Genomic DNA, 17,713 nt, shown 5'->3' with positions numbered 1-17,713 from the left:
ATGTAATTGTAGTTTCGGCATTTAGAATTTTCATTGTACATAGTAATGGAGCAATGATTCTTGTCCACAACTGATTAGTCTGTGTTTTGAGTCTTTAGTTAATTGTGACTGATTTGATTTCTGCTATTAATTGTATCTTCAAATGTGAAAGATATTGGTTGATCTGCATTTGTTCTATTATAGAATGTTCCCTAAATGAAGATAATTTCTCAATGAAATGCGCAAAACATAAGGTATGGCAAGAGTACATACTTTTCTCACCATGTTCTGCATTCATTTTACTTATTAATGGAAATAAAATCTTAGTCCTTTTCATATTTTGTTTCTTTTCCTCTCAAATGTATCTGGACAGACCGTGTTGGGTAAAGATGATTCTTGTGTTAGCTGGTGACAAAGGATTTTGTTAATATCTGTTCAAAGACTTTTTACAACTCATGTCCTCAGTATTTTTTATATTTCAAGTTTGTCTTTTGTACATTGATTGTTTATCAGTCTTTGTTTATTTTTCATAAATTCTACTGTATTTATTTTTTCCTTGTAAATGCCTGCAAGAAAATGAATCTTATATGTATTATAACATACATATACATCGATAATAAATTTACTTTGAAATTTGAATGTCTGATGAGTGAGTGACACAATTCAAATTTTTAGTTTACTGGCCAAAATGTAATTATTTGGTGGGAAATTGGACACTGCATCCAGTTAATCATCCTTGAAGTTAAATGCTAAAATGACACTGCAAGAAACCTGCACTGAATTATTCTAGTGTCATTTTTATCTGTTTACATCCTACTAAGGAATCAGCAGCTTAATTGTTGCTGGTCATAACTTTTCTTTTGAATTGTGCACATATCAGTTATTTTATGAGCTGAAACATGTATGCTAATTAATATTGTGCCTCTGCCTGCTTCCTCCCTCCCCAAATTGTTACTGATAGGGGAAGGTGCTATACTAACCAGTTTGAAAGGAAAAATAAAAAAAAAATAACTACATGTGCTAGAAACAAAAACGGAAAATACTGAAAATACTCAGCAGGTCAGGCTGTATTCGTGGGAAGAGAAACACAATTAGTGCTTCAGATCAAAGGCCCTTTGTCAGAACAGGGCAGGAGACAAAAGAAGTTTGTAAAGCTACAGTGAGGATGTTTCTGAAAGAGTAAATTAGGGTGACCAGAAGGATGAGCTATAAGCTATCCGACCGCCAAATATACCTTTACTACCCCACCTCTGCTTCCTGCAGGGATCACTCCCTCTGTTATCCTCTTGTCCATTTGTCTGTCCACACTAATCTGCTTTTTGACACTTAACCCTGCAAGCAACCTAAGTCCCATTCACCACCTCCTCACCTCTATTCAGAGCCCCGAACAGTCCTTCTAGGTGAGACAACACCTCAACTGTGAATCTGCTGGGGCCATCTATTGTGTCCTGTGCTTCTGATGTGGCCTCCTCTATATTGATGAGACCCGTTGTAAATTGGTGGACTGCTTCGTTGAGCATTTTTGCTCAATCCACCAAAAGCAGAACTTACTGGTGGCCAAATATTTTAATTCCAATTCCCATTCGTGTTCCTACATGTTGTGCCATGACCTCCTCTTGTGCTGAGATGAGGCCACCCTCAGGGTGGAGGTGGAACATCTTGTATTCTCTCTGGGTAACCTCCAACCTGATAGCATTGAATATCAATTTCTCCTTCTGGTAAAAACTTACCTACCCCTCTCCTGTTCTTCTGTTCCCCACTCTGTCCTTTTACCTCTTCTCAGCTGCCTATTACCTGCCCCTGGGTCTCCTGCTTCTTGCCTTTCTCCTATAGTCTACTCTTCTCTCCTATCAGATCCTTCTTTTCTGGCCCTTTATCTTTCCTGTAAACCTGGCTTCACCTATCACCTTCTAGCTATCCTCCTTCCCTTTTCCCACCTTTTTATTCTGGCCTCTTCCCCCTTCCTTTCCAGTCCTGAAGAATAGGTCTTGGCCCGACAGTATAGAGTCCAGAAGGCAACAACCTGAGTTGCTGTTCTTCATGCTTGCATTGGGTCCCAGTGTAATAGTATAGGAGGCCACAAACAGATCCTGTTGACTCTGCAAAGTGGTCAGCCAGACTGTTTAATTCCTCCAGTGTAGAGGAGACCACATTGTAGCATGCTAGATTGGAAGAAGTGGAAGTGAATTTGAAAAGACAGCTTGGGTACCTGGATGGTAGCAAGGGAAGTTGTCGTAACGAGAAGTGGAAGATTGAAACGGAAGTGTATGATCAGGTTCTGATGAAGGGAATTGGTTCCTGTGAAATACGTAATACAAAGGAGAAGTAAAGATGTGCTTGGTGGTAGAATCTCTTTGAATGTGGCAGAAATTGTAGAGAATTGCAGAAACTGCCATGGGGAAATTATGTCACAATGTGGTAGAAATTTTCATCTGCCTGGCAATCTTCTCCTAACCCCTGTGATATCTTACAGTAACAATCAATGTGTAAATGGTATACCAATTCCTGCCATCTACATTCTGTTTTAACCAATGATTTATGTTGATATGTTAGACTTAATGTAATGCATGTAAGAATCTCTTGTGTGGTATCCTAATGTATTGATAAAATCGGGATATACTACATCTACCACTCCACCTTATTTATCCCTTGCTAGTTGCATCATCAAATATATTACCCTCATGGAAATAATGTTAACTCTGCCAAATCATACTGTGATTTTTTTCTAAATGCCCTAATGATTGATACCAAATAAGTATTCAATATAATGCAATTTAATAGATTACTGCCCAAGATAAGGGTTTATATGATTGAGGGAAACATATTAGTATAGATAAAGGATTGCAATTAAGGGATAAATAAACCATTTCAGGTGGCTAGTGTGACCTGTGAGGAGGCGACTAGAATCACTGCTTGGCCCTCAGCTATTTTCAATTTCTATTAATGACTTGCAACACTGGTAGCAGAAAATTTTAAGGAATGAGATTTAAAAATATTTGGAAAGTCAGGGATTTATTAGGATAGGTAGCATGGTCTAGGGCAGGGTTTCTCAACTAGGGTTCCGTGAGAGGTTGCTAGGGGTTCGGCCAGAGATCATGATTAAATAAAAACATAGTTTTTTGAATTTTGCTCAGCACGTGGTGCTAGCACTCAGTGGTGAGCAGTGACTGAACAACCCCTGTAGCAATCTCGTTAGAGGTCTCTCAGCACAGTAGTGCACTGTAGGACCGTGTTTATTTGCTTGAGTCCATTCTCAGCTTTTCACGCAAGATAGAGGCAGTTGATATTTGATGAGTGCTGTATTGCACAGTGGGGAAGATAGTAGGCTGATAATTGGTGAGCGCTGTATTGCATGGAGGGGAGGACGGTAGGCTGATGAGGGATGTATTGCATGGAGGGGAGGATGGTAGGCTGATGAGGGATGTATTGCATGAAGGGGAGGACGGTAGGCTGATGAGGGATGTATTGCATGGAGGGGAGGACGGTAGGCTGATGAGGAATATATTGCACGGAGGGGAGGACGGTAGGCTGATGAGGAATATATTGCACGGAGGGGAGGACAGTAGGCTGATGAGGGATGTATTGCACGGAGGGAAGGACGGTAGGCTGATGAGGGATGTATTGCATGGAGGGGAGGACGGTAGGCTGATGAGGGATGTATTGCACGGAGGGGAGGACAGTAGGCTGATGAGGAATGCATTTTCTGAGCATTGAATGGACTGGCCCAACTTGGACTGTGACCTCTGCCTTTCCCTTCCGAATGACCTCCCCCAACTTCTCCTTACAATTCCTGATTGACTTGCAGGAATGAACAGACTTTACTGGTGTCGGTAGAAAATTGGAGGGATTTTTTCAGTCTAAGGACTTTTTGAAGAGGATGTGTGAGATGGAAGAGGAGGATTCTAGGCCTGGGCTTACAGACAATTCGGATAAAGATAATGATAATGAAGTACAATCATCTGAGTCTAGTGCAACAATGGACACAAAAATACATCTTTTTTTTTGCAAAACTGTAGAAGTTTATTTACACAATAAATGCACTAAGTACAAACATTAAATATTTACATGACAGTGAATAAATCCAAATTAAAATGTGATTAAAACAGTCTAACCCCTGACGGGGCCCACTGTACCCGGAAATCCCCCATTACCCATAGTGACAGCATGCTCCCTGTCTGAGGGTACCTGGACATGAACATATCCTCGGCAGAGGGGCAGACAGTCGGCCCTGGCAGAGCCCTCGACTTTTTGCGGCCCAGACCCCTGAATGACCATCTTGGCCAGACCCAGGAGAAAGCCCACCACTAGATTCTCCTTTAGACACACCCCCTTCCGCACTGGGTGCCTGTAGATAAGGAGCACAGGGCTCAAGTGCAACCAGAACCTGAGCAGCAGCCCTTCTGATAGAGGAGCTGCAACCTCTCACACTCCATATAAGCATGGTACACTGACTGCTCCTGGCTACAGAATGGACAGGTGGACAGAGTGTCAGTGAACCTGCTTAAAACCTGTTGCATGGTACTGCCCTATGCAACACCTTCCACCCCAGGTCCCCAATGTTCAGGGGAAAGACCCCGGCATAAAGAGATTTCCACTAGGGCGTTCCTCCGCTGCCAGATGTTAACACTAATCACCAATGCGAGTCTGGTTCTCCTGAAGGTAGGAGCAGTCCATACAGGAAATGCTTTGAAGGGCATGGTGGGCATCCTCACGAGATGGCTCACGTTGTGCGGGACCCTCTCCTATGTGGTATTCGGAGGCTTGGGTCTAACAAGCACTTACGGCCCATCAGGTGGTGGTGCAGCCGGAAGTCCCTTCGTCACCCACTGTGGTAGGATGTGGACAGCTAGAGCACTGTCCTCCACAGGAATGGGAGCACCATGACTGTATAAGATTAGACCTCATGCCCTCAACAGTTCTCGGTAAAAGTGAGGCTGTTCCCTCAAAGGCTGATGCTGTCCATTGGAAGCTGTGGTACTGTCCTGCCAGCAGTGTCCTGGCAGAAAAAGTGCGTTGCCAGCGCATGCAGTCTCAGAGATTGCATTGCTATACAGGTGTGTCTGCAGGGCCCTGAGGCGGAGAGCCGCCAGTTGGGTGCGCGCACACATCTTTTACTTGCTTAGCAGAGTAAAACAGTAACAGAAATTTTGACCAGGGGTGCCCAAACTTTTGCATGCCGCTGTATTTATTGCATTTAAGAGGCATTTAGGCAAGCAAGGCTTGGAAGGATACAGATCTGATGCAGCCAAGTGGGATTGGTATAGTTGGGTAAAACAGTCGGCAAGGTCCTTGTGGGCTGAAAGGCTTGCTTCAGTGGCTTGGATGAAAATTTCTTGTGTAATGCCTATGTGTTGTGTAATGTAACAGGTCAAAGTGATGGGGAGGACTCGAATGACAAACTGTACATACTGAAGGAACATGTGACAGGAAAACAGAAAAGCACAGTATTATTTAATGTGTGGAGCTGATATGTTGATGTGAATGATAGATTTGTCCATGTACAGTATAAGAAACAAACAGTTAGCCAGGAACAGCAGATAATTAAGTGGAGAAATGGGATGTTTGCTTTATTGCAGAAGAGAAGGAGAACAAAGTATGGAGGTCATGTACGTGCCTGGCACCACACCTTTTGTTTTTATTTGAAATAGCATATATTTGCCTTTGAAGCTCTGTGGAAAAAGTTTAATAACTTGGTTCCTGGGTGGAGTCTTATAAAATTGATCAAATGGGCATTTACTTTCTGCAGTTTTGAGGGATAATTAATGATATGATACATGCAAGATGCTAGTCATCAGGGCTGTGAGGATGTTTTCTCTGGGGAGTGAGGTCTGAATTGAGGACCATTATCTCAGGATAAGAGTTGAATATTTCACAATTTGTTCCAAGGGTTGTAAATATTTAGAGTTCTCTTCGCCAGAGAACTCTAGGTACTGATTCATTAAGTACATTAAAGATTTTCAGGATGTATATTGTATACATTTCTCTGACATTAAATGTACCTATTGAAACATTCCAGGCTGATGCAAAACTTTAGACCTGGGAAGAATCCAGTCATGGGAATCAGGGTAGGAAAATGAGGTCTAGGCCAACAGTCAGAAACAGTAAACACGAGGAAATCTGCAGATGCTAGAAATTCAAACAACAACACACACAAAATGCTGGTGGAACACAGCAGGCCAGGCAGCATCTATAGGGAGAAGCACTATCGACGTTTCGGGCCGAGACCCTTCATCAGAAACAGTGATGGTTTTGAATTGTGGAACAGGATCAGCAGGCAATTCGACCTCCTGCTTCTGCTGTCCCAATGTAGGAAGAGAGGCAGATGAGATTACTTGCCAAAAAGGGATGCTAAAGCAAGTCAAGGGTGGTATTGGGATAAGTAGAGAAACACGGGGATTGGATGAGATGTCAGTGGCAGAAGGCTGATCCTTCACTTTATTATTGAAGTAAAATACCAAAATATTAACTGCTTAGAAAATAAATTAATGCTTTTCTTTGGGGCCAGTGTAAGGCACATGATATCCGAAGTGTTTCATTCTCCAACTTTAGCACACCATTCACAGTGTGTTGCAAATTGATTAAGTTATTACCGGCTAGATACAAAGCCTTTTGTTGTAGAAACATTCTGAAGAGATTTAAACTTTGTTTGCTACCCTATATACTGTGACTGTTTTGTTTATCCATTTACTAGGACAGAGCTCTGAAAGTTTCAACAAAGATGGAAAGTAGGTGACAATGATACTGAAGTTCAAGTTTGCTGAGCTGTAAGTAAATTTAATTTGTCTCTAAATAATTTATTTCTGCATTACACGAGGAAATCTGCAGATGCTGGAAATTCAAACAACAACAGCACACAAAATGCTGGTGGAACACAGCAGGCCAGGCAGCATCTATAGGGAGAAGTGCAGTCGATGTTTTGGGCCAAGACCCTTCGTCAGGTCTAACCGAAAGGAAAGATAGTAAGAGATTTGAAAGTAGTGGGGGGAGGGGGAAATGCGAAATGATAGGAGAAGACTGGAGGGGGTGGGATGAAGCTAAGAGCTGGAAAGGTGATTGGCAAAAGTGATACAGAGCTGGAGAAGGGAAAGGATCATGGGACGGGAGGCCTCAGGAGAAAGAAAGTGGGTGGGAGCACCAGAGGGAGATGGAGAACAGGCAAACAACTAAATATGTCAGGGATGGGGTAAGAAGGGGAGGAGGGGCATTAACGTAAGTTAGAGAAGTTAATGTTCATGCCATCAGGTTGGAGGCTACATTATTTTTTTACAATGCAGCAGCAGTGTTGAGTTAAAATCATAAACATTTATGGTGTGGAAGAAAGTTGTTGGTCAATACTGGCCAAATAATGGAGCGGTACAGGTTACTCCATTGCCCATCTTCTGGTCCATTGGTTACTGCTCTTCAAGTGTACCTCTGAACTGTGATGATAGGTTCTACTGTGGAAGTTGCGGTGAAGACAGTGATAGGTGAAGTCAAGTGAGAGTACTGAGACACCTCTGCTTACTACAGACTGTGGCAGTGTGCACTCAAAGCAGATGAGTGAAACCTCTGTAGTGAGATGTCTTCCTAAAACAAAGCATCCCTTTCCACAATTTTGGAGACAGATGGGATTGCAGAAGGATATGAAACATACCAAACAACTAAGACTCTATTGTCTTTACTAACTTCAGATAACTTTAAAATATTATAAAGTCCACTGGAAGTTTCGATTGACTTCAACATCTCTACTGTGAAAAACAATTGATCTTGTGAGAAAGGATTTCAAACATATGCAATTTACAATAATCAAAATCTGTAACTGATAATCAATTTCTGTATAAAAATAGAAGTTTTTTGTTCAGACTTCCGAACAGTGTGGGTGACAGGGTCCCATGTTGTTCTCCTTGTGCACGTTTTTTTTTATATTAGTTTTTTTTATACATTTTCTACATTGCTACAGATAAAAAAAAACCCCAGATCAAAATGAAGAACATTGATACAGTGCAAAAATAAACATACAATAATAATACGGTACAAAAAAGATAATTGAGAAAGCACCCAAATTGAAGACATGTAAAATTAGTATCCTCCCCAAGCCCTGCAACAAAAAAAAACTCCAGACCAACCACAACACAATATAGAGAATATAAATCAGGACAATCAAACCCCCAAAACTGTAAATACACTTAGCAACAGAAGATATTAATGCCTACTACCAAAAAAAAGGAGCTGAAAGCAAGGGACTGGGAAAAAAACCTTAGTTAAGAGGAAGGTTATGAAAGTACTCAATAAAAGGTCCCCAGACCTTATGGAACTTTGTATCAGAATTAAGAACTGAATAATGATTTTTTTCAAGGTCTAAGCAGGCCATAATATCGTTAAGCCATTGAGCATGTGCGGGCGGGGCAACATCTCTCCCATCTAAGGAGGATTAAACGTCTAGCCAGGAGAGAAGCAAAAAATAATATTCGACACTTAGTCAAACTCAGACGTAAATCTGTCTCACCCCAGAAACCGAACAAAGCAATTAAAGGGTTAGGTTCTAGGTGGTGATTCAGAATATACGATAACGTTATGAAGACATCTTTCCAAAATTTCTCCAAGCTAGGACAAAACCAGTACATATGAATGAGAGAGGCCTCGCCCCTTTTGCATTTATCACAAAGCGGACTAATGTTAGGGTAAAGTCGAGATAATTTAGATTTAGACATATGGGCTCTATGAACAATCTTAAACTGTAAAAGGCAATGGCGAGCACAAAGAGAGGTTGAATTAACCGATTTGAGAATCGAGTCCCAAGTCTCATCAGATAAGGAGGTATTTAAATCATGCTCCCATGCCATTTTAATTTTATCCCCAGGGGCACGTCGTAAGGCTGCTAACTTATCTCGAATAAATGATATTAAACCTTTACCTAGTGGATTAATAGAAAGAAATAAATCCATAACATTTTTCTCAGGCATTTCAGGGAAGTTAGGAATTAAAGGATTAATAAAGTGTCTAATTTGGAGATATCTAAAAAAAATGAGCATTGGGCAGATTGAACTTAGCAGAGAGCTGTTGAAAAGAAGCGAAGCGATTATCAATAAAAAGATCTTCAAAATGTCTAATGCCCTTCCTATACCAATCATGGAATGCTAAATCATACGTAGTAGGTAAGAAAAGGTGATTACGTAAGATAGGGCTAGAAAAGGAAAAACCATGGAAACCGTAAAATTTCCTAAACTGAGCCCATATACGCAAAGTGTGTCTAACAAGAGGATTAACTATTGATCTGGACAAACTACTAGGGAGTACAGAGCCAAGAAGTGCAGAGATAGATAAATCTTTAGTGGAGCTCAACTCCATTGCCACCCAATTGGGTTGGCCATGGAAAAAAGACCAAAAGGTAGCACAATGTATATTGGCTGCCCAATAATATAAACGAAAGTTAGGTAAAGCCATGCCACCCTCTTTTTTAGATTTTTGGAGATAAACTTTATTAATTCTAGAGCGCTTATTCTTCCACAGATAGGACAAAATAATAGAGTCTAAGGAATCAAAAAAAGATTTAGGAATAAAAATTGGGATTGATTGAAATAAATATAAAAGTTTAGGGAGAACAAACATTTTAACAGCATTAATACGACCTACCAAAGACATAGATAGAGGTGACCATTTTAACAGGCTCTGTTTTATAGTGTATGAAAGATTGGCAAAGTTTTCACGAAAAAGATCTTTGAACTTCCTTGTGACTGTAATCCCAAGATAAGTAAATTGATTATGAACTACTTTAAAAGGGAGATCATGGAATGTTAATTCTTGTGCCTCTTTATTAATTGGGAAAAGTTCACCCTTATGTAAATTAAGTTTATAGCCAGAGATCTGGCTAAACTGATCAAGAAGTGAAAACATTGGAGGTAAAGATGTAGACGGATTTGAAAGGAAAAATAATAAGTCATCAGCATAAAGGGGAACTTTATGCTCAACACCCCCTCTCCAAATCCCAGTCAATTCAGAACAATTTCGAAATGCTATCGCCAAAGGTTCTATAGCCAAATCAAATAGAAAGGGACTTAAAGGGCATCCCTGACGGGTGCCACGTTTGAGGTTAAATAACTGGGATTTCTGAAAATTAGTCAAAACAGAGGCAGTGGGACACAGATACAGCAATTTGATCCAAGGGATAAAACTTTGACCAAGGTCAAATTTTTCTAAAACTGCAAAAAGGTAGTTCCACTCTATATGATTGAATGCTTTCTCCGCATCGAGGGAAATAACACATTCAGGAATCCCAGTTGGAGGTGAATATAAAACGTTAAATAAATGCCGAATGTTTAAAAAAAGGAAGACGGTTTTTAATAAAACCAGTTTGATCCTCAGAAATAATAGAGGGAAAACAGTTCCTAATCTATAAGCCAAAACTTTGGCCAGGATTTTAACATCAACATTAAGCAAAGAAATCGGCCTATACGAGGAACACTCTGTTGGGTCTTTACCCTTTTTTAATAAAAGAATAATAAATGCCTCTTTAAAAGAGGGTGGCAATTTACCGTAATTAAACAAATCAGATACTACTGAGAATAACTGCCGAGAAAGAAGTGAAGAGAATGATTTATAGAATTCTACGGGGAACCCATCAGGTCCAGGAGATTTCCCTGAAGACAATGTAGAAATTGCAAAAGATATTTCTTCTGATGATATAGGCGCATTAAGTTTAGCTTTAAAATCAGATGAAAGCGAAGGAATATTCGGATTATTTAAAAAATGATCAACAGAGATATTCTCATTCGGAGATTCAGAGGAATAAAGTCGAGAATAAAAATTTTTAATTGAGTCATTGATTTCTAAGTGATCCGATGTAAAGTCTCCATTCTCCTTCCGGATCTTTGTAATATGTTGTTTGGCTTTGGAACGCCTCAGCTGATTGGCTAGAAATTTACCAGATTTGTTACCATGAATATAAAAGCAGCTCTTACTTTCAAGAAGTTAAAAGAAGCAAAAGAATATAAAAGAAGCTCTTACTTTCAAGAAGTTGGCGTTCGACAGGTTGAGTAGACAGAAGATTAAATTTAGTTTGAAGTTCTACACGTATAATTCAGGATTCTTAGTTTGAGCATACAGTTGATCCAATTCTTTAATCTGATTAATGAGGTCTCATCGATCTGCACAGGACTTTCTATTAAGATTTGCTGTATAGGAGATTATTTGACCCCTCAAATATGCTTTCATGGCATCCCAGACAATCTGGGATGACACTTCAGATGATGTATTGGTGTTAAAATAAAAGGTTAACTGATCCTTAATAAGGTTTAGAAAATCATCATCTGATAATAAAGTCGAATCAAACCGCCAGTGTTTATTCCTCTGAGGGAGACCAGGAAAATTTAAAGACAGAGTAATTGGGGCATGGTCAGAAATCAGCATACTCTGATAATCACAAGAATAGACAAATGGAATAAGTTGATTATCGAGTAAGAAGTAGTCAATTCTAGTAAAGGTATGGTGAACATGTGAAAAAAAGAATAATCTCTCTCAGTAGGATGAAGGAAACGCCATATATCAGAGATACCATAATTAGAGAGAAATGATTGAATAGCTAAGGCAGATTTAGTAGGTAGTCTAGTAACAGAGGACAATCGATCCAAATTAGGATCTAACCAACAATTGAAATCGCCACCCAGTATAAGAGAGTATGAGTTTAAGTCTGGTAGTGAGGAGAAAAAACGTTCAAAAAAATTAACCATCAAAATTGGGGGCATACAGGTTTGCTAGTACAACTTTAGTATTATATAATTTACCAGAAACAATAATAAAACAGCCATTTATATCAGATATCTAATTATGGAGTTCAAAAGGAATATTTGAGTTAATAAGGATGGAGACCCCCCCCCCCCCCCCAGCTTTGGCGGCAAAGGATGAATGAAAATGCTGACCCGCCCACTTTGACAAAAGCCGAGAGTTATCAAAACTACGAATATGAGTTTCTTGAAGGAAAGCAATGTCAGTTTTGAGTTGTTTAATATGTGAGAAGACCTTCTTTCTTTTAACAGGGTGATTCAATCCCTTTACATTCCAGCTCATAAGTTTAAGTGTATTAACCATTATCAATTGTTACTGCATAGATGGCAGCAGGCATATAAAAAATCAAGCAGTACAATAACAGTCTGGGAGCAAAAATGTAAACATAGATCCGTAGAATCAAAACAGAGACATGTCCTGAATAACAAAGGAAAGCAAAAGAAACAGTGAATATTGTTGGAACTGGAGAATCCACCCCACCCTCACACCCCAAAACTAGACGGCTACCTAAAAAAGCAGCTAGCTCTACCAAAAAAATTAACCCAAGTATGACTTCCAGTTCTGTGTCGTTAACAACAGTTCCGTATAAATACTATAGCAAATAGTAACTAGTTTATGCACTAGAAAACATAATTACAAATAGGAACAACTTCACAGAAGTATAAAACTTAATACAAAGAAAATCAGAAGAAAACCAAAACTAACCTACCTGCAAAAATTATAGAAGATTAAAAGAGAAAAAAAGGAGGGAGAAAAGGGGGAAATTATAGATTCGGAGAGAGTACTTACCGACCATTTACAGAAAAAAAAGCAAAACTTAAACTATGAATCAACCAACTCCAAACCTCCAAAACAAGTTAAAGTCAATTGTAGATCTCTATAGATAAAGTTATACAAAAATAAAATAGATTACACAAGTACAATCTAAACATCCGCAGGGAAGCATTAAACTCAGATTATCTATTTAGAAAAAACGCACCGTCCAGGGAGAGATTGACTACAGCCCTTAGAGTTTCAATAGATAATGTCTGAATTATTCAAGTAAAGTCTGAGTCCAGAAAAATTAGTTTTACTTCGAGAGGTACTTATCAACCATTTCAGAAGGTCAGACCGGTTCCGAAGAAGACGGACGGGGTAGCCGGAAGACTTCCAACAAATGCCTCGGCCTCCTTCACTGATTTAAACCACTTATAATCTCCAGTAGTAAGCGTAATTCGAAGATCGGCTGGATTTCGAAGGGAGGGTCTGAATCCGCGATCAAAAAGCACTTTCATTACACCTTTAAACTCAGCACGCATCTTCAGAACCTGGGGGGCAAAATCCTCTACAAAATGAATGACCGTATTTTGAAAAGCAAAAGTACCTCTGCGGCGTGCCTCCATAATCAAACGGTTTTTCACCTGGTATTGATGAAAGCACAAATTTACCGGCCGTGGACGGGAACCCAGAGTTGCACGGGGAACATACATCCTGTGAGCCCTTTCAAGCTCAGGTGGAGTCGGAAGAAATTCTTTCCCAAAATTCTCACAGAGAAAATTGGAAAAAAAATTTCATGAGAGAGCCCTGTTCGGTGGCCTCTGGCAAACCAAGAATTCGTAGATTGCAACGTCTGCTCCAGATTTCAAGATCCATTTCAAGAAACATTTTGGAAAAAAGTTTACTATTCTTCTCTAGGCTGGAGCAGAGAGTTTCAAGATATTGAACACGGCGTTTTAAATCTTCAGAAGTTGAGTCAATGCGAGATAAATGTTCAGCATGTTCATCCACTCTAGCGTTGATCTGATCCAATTTGACATCCAGCTGGTTGAAAGAAGTTCTAAATTCCTTTAAAATATCTTGTCAATGTTGTTCCAAAACAGCGAGAATGTCAGCCGGCAAAGCCGTAGAAGTTTCCTTTTTCCCGGTTTTAGTACTTTTGGTAGCCATTATAAGATAGATGTGTTCACAGGCAGGTAAAAGAGACCTAATAAAATACCTAACTAAGGTTTAAGAAGGGAGACATATAGTGCAAAGATAGGAAGAATGACGGAGCAAAAATTCAGAGTAGCTAAACAATCGCCATCTTACTGGAAGTCCCCCGTGCACAAGTTAAAAAAAGAATGCATGAGTCGTAAGATTGGATGGGTTCTGGGCCTAATTATTTTATAATTAATTTAATTATTTTATTTCACTATCCGTGACGTGTTACTTCAACACTACCCCCATCCTCCTTTCAGGTGGTGAGTTTCAGTCTGCATCTCCAGTCTTGTTTCTTATAGCCCATTATTTCTTTAGCATTGGCTGTTAGTGAAGCTCTTACTTTCACAGACTCCATGGAATGGAGTGATGAGCAAAACTGCAAATATCAGCATGAAACAGTCCTGGTGCATGTATATGGTTAGGTCACAGGCCACTTTATTCCCTTTATGTGGATACCATTAAAAAAGAGGGCACCTTCATTTACCCGTGCCATGCACCTTGCTGGCTACAGTTCATGGGGGCTGCAGAACAAAGATGTAGCCAGTATGTTTTAATGCTATATTTTGGGAAGATGGCTTTCAACCATTTTTATCTTTGTTACAAATTTGTGTATTAACATTGGCTCATGAAAAGCTACTTGTCTCTGAGTTAAATGCTGCATATTAAAGTTGTACTTGAACACATTACTTCAGTTCTATAATCAGACAGTATTATGCTGCCTCTAAGATGAATATCAGTGAAACCTTGGTGTTATTTGAAGAAGGGCATGGAAGTTCTGGTGTTCTAATCAAAATTTCATCTTTTAAACAACTAAAATAGGTAATGTAATACACAGAAAATGCTGTAGGAACTCAGTAGGTCATGCAGCATCTATGTAGAAGAGTAAACAGTTGACATTTCAGGTCAAGATCCTTCATCAGGACTGGAAAGAAAATGAGAAGTCATAGTAAGGTGGGGAGGAAGAAGTACGAAGGTGACGGGTGATAGGTGAAATCGGAAGGGGGCAGGGGGTGAAGTAAAGAGCTGGGAAGTTGATAGGTGAAAGAGATAAAGGGCTGAAGGATGGGGTATCTGATAGGAGAGGATAGAAGACTATGGAAGAAAAGGAAAGAGGAGGAGCACTAGAGGGAGTTGATGGGCAAGAAAGAAGATAAGGTGAGAGAGGAACATCTCATTGGTTCCGAAATGAGAAGCCTTATACTGAGAGCAGGTGTGGCATTGAGAGGGGGGGGGGGGGGGGATGGCATTTTTACATGTGACTGGGCAGGAAGAGGTATAGATTACTTAGCTGTGAGAATCAGTGGGTTTATAAAAGATTTTTTATTATTGTCTGTCACATACACTGCCTTGCTGAAATGACGATACCCAAAGCTACTCTCCTATTGCAGAAATAAGTGAAGTGCTGCTTATTGACCTGGTTTGAAGATTTTTCTCTGATTACAGATTTATTTGCTTTGATTTTATACATTTATGTTGTATATTTTTATTCTTGTTTTAAATCAGGAAAAACAAAACCTGAAAAATTAGATGGCCTTTTAGTGAAATTATTTTCTGGTCATCAGAAAATATTTAATAAATGAGACTAGCAATTTAATATCAATTCAGCTGTCCCTGATAGCAGTTTGGAGCTCATGGTATAGGGGCTGTTCACACTTTATTCTAAACTCAATGTGCTTCATGTCTCATGACAAATTCACTGTCCCATGAAACAATCTGCTGTGCTGTCTTTGTATTCCTCTGTCACAGTTATGTTGCTCTTTAAGTAGAGAGAATAGATTCATACACTTAGAGTTGCCTTCTGAGGTCTGCACGATTGTGACTTGGAATTTGGTCACAACTTCTTCCTTATCACTTGCTCTAAATACTGGACCTCCCCCAATAGCAGTGTGGAAAGAAGTACCTTCAACAAAAGGACTGAGACAATGCAAGAAAGCAACTTCCAGCAGTTATGGATCACCAATAAGTGCTGTTCTTGCTGGTTCTGAATATTACTACATGAAGAATGCTTTACTATTCCTGAATGTTAATTTCTGTTATGTCACACCTAGGCCCCTCTGAGCACTAATATCTTCCAAACTCACACTGTTTTTTAAAAAAAACTCTGCCTTTCTATTTGTTTCTTCCAAAATGGATACTCTATTTTTGCCACATCCTTTGTGCTACACCTTGCCTCCTCACTTAATCGATCCATACCCCTTGAAGCTTCTGTGTAATTATCCTCATATTGCCACCTAGTTTAATATCCACAGCAAACCTGGATACTGATTTTCTCATCCATCTAAGCCATGGGTGCAGAATTAGACCACTCACCCTAATTCTCATTGATAGGTTACAAATTGTTGGGGCCTTGCAACACTCCTCTAGTCAAACTCCTACTGACCAAAATTACTTGTTTATTCCTACATATTTTTTGACCAGTGACTATTCTGAGCATCTAATACCATGCAGATTAACACTGCAATAATCTCCTGGATTGCAATTTATTGAATGCCTCTTATAAATCTTTCTTTCTTTTTCAATCTTTTTATTAATTTTCACATATACACAAAAAAAACCATAACGTAATAATGAGTAAATTATGAATACAATAGACTTGAAATCACGTTGATAATAAGATAACAATATCCTATTGAACATCAACAGAAGAAAATACCTTAATCAATCAAGTCCATATGACTATATATGAAAAAAAAACAAAAATAACCATTAAAAAAGAGAAAAAAAAATTGAAAATATGTGAAAAAAGAAGTATATATTAAGAAAAATAAAACTCTAAACTAAACTAACATGGGCAACAATAATAGTTTACAAGTATATGATAGTGTCAACAAACTCCAGAACTCCATACCTGAACATGAATAAGCAGAAAGAAGGTCTGGAAAGGGCCAAATTAATTCATATGAAAATGTCGAATAAACGGTCTCCAAGTTTCTTCAAATTTAATTGATGAGTCAAAAATAGTGCTTCTAATTTTTTCCAGGCTCAAATAAGAAATAGTTTGAGAAAGCCATTGAAACGTGGTAGGAGGATTTACTTCTTTCCAATTTTGTAATATAGACCTTCTGGCCATTAATGTTACAAAAGCAGTCATTCGTCTGATTGAGGGGGAAAACTGATTATCATCTTCATTTGGTATGCCAAAAATTGCAGTAATAAAATGAGGTTGTAAATCTATATTCCAAATTGAGGAAATAGTAGTAAATATGTCCTTCCAGTAATTATGTAAAGTGAGACATGACCAAAATATATGGGTCAATGAGGCCACTTCTGAATGACATCTGTCACATTGAGGGTTAATATGAGAGTAGAATCGAGCAAGTTTATCTTTAGACATATGAGCTCTATGTACAATTTTAAATTGTATTAAAGCATGTTTAGCACATATAGAAGAAGAATTAACCATTTGCAAAATTTTTTCCCATTTATCTGTTGATATATTATATCGAAGTTCTTTTTCCCATTCTTGTTTAATTCTAACTGATATTTCTGGTTGTATCTTCATAATCATATTATAAATAAAAGCTACTAATCCCTTCTGACAAGGATTTAAGGTAAAAATCAAATCTGTAAAGTCCACCAAAGTTGAATTAGGAAAAGATGGTAAAACTTTATGTAAGAAATTTCTAATTTGTAAATATCTGAAAAAATTAGATTTAGGTAATTCAAATTTGTTGGAAAGTTGGTCAAATGACATCAAAGTATCTTCAAAAAAGAGATCACGAAAACATTTTATACCTTTCCTTTTCCATATGTTAAAAGCTTGATCTGTCCAAGAGGGTTTGAAAAAGAAATTAAGTAAGATAGGGCTATCAAGAACAAAGTTTTTCAAAGTAAAAAACTTACGAAATTGAAACCAAATTCGTAATGTATGTTTAATAACAGGATTAGATATTTGTTTATTAAATTTAACTAAATCAGCAGGAAGACAAGAACCAAGAACAGAGAATAGAGAATATCCCTTTACCTCATTACATTCCAAATTTACCCACTGTGGGCGCAGTGGTGAATCCAAATC

General features: G+C 38.7%; 1 protein-coding gene across 1 annotated transcript in view; it reads left to right on the top strand.

Moving 5' to 3' along the window:
- LOC132380185 (uncharacterized) overlaps positions 1–17,713 on the top strand; it is a 71,388-nt gene that overhangs the window by 44,155 nt on the left and 9,520 nt on the right. The window contains exons 4-5 of the mRNA XM_059948869.1: positions 184–233; positions 6,671–6,743. Of these exons, the coding sequence (XP_059804852.1) occupies positions 184–233; positions 6,671–6,712 (92 nt within the window). The 3' untranslated portion in view covers positions 6,713–6,743. The remainder of the gene's footprint in view (positions 1–183; positions 234–6,670; positions 6,744–17,713) is intronic.

Source organism: Hypanus sabinus, chromosome 23 (genome assembly GCF_030144855.1).
Source record: "Hypanus sabinus isolate sHypSab1 chromosome 23, sHypSab1.hap1, whole genome shotgun sequence".
Taxonomy (NCBI): Eukaryota; Metazoa; Chordata; class Chondrichthyes; order Myliobatiformes; family Dasyatidae; genus Hypanus; species Hypanus sabinus.
This window is presented reverse-complemented; position numbering and strand designations above follow the sequence as displayed.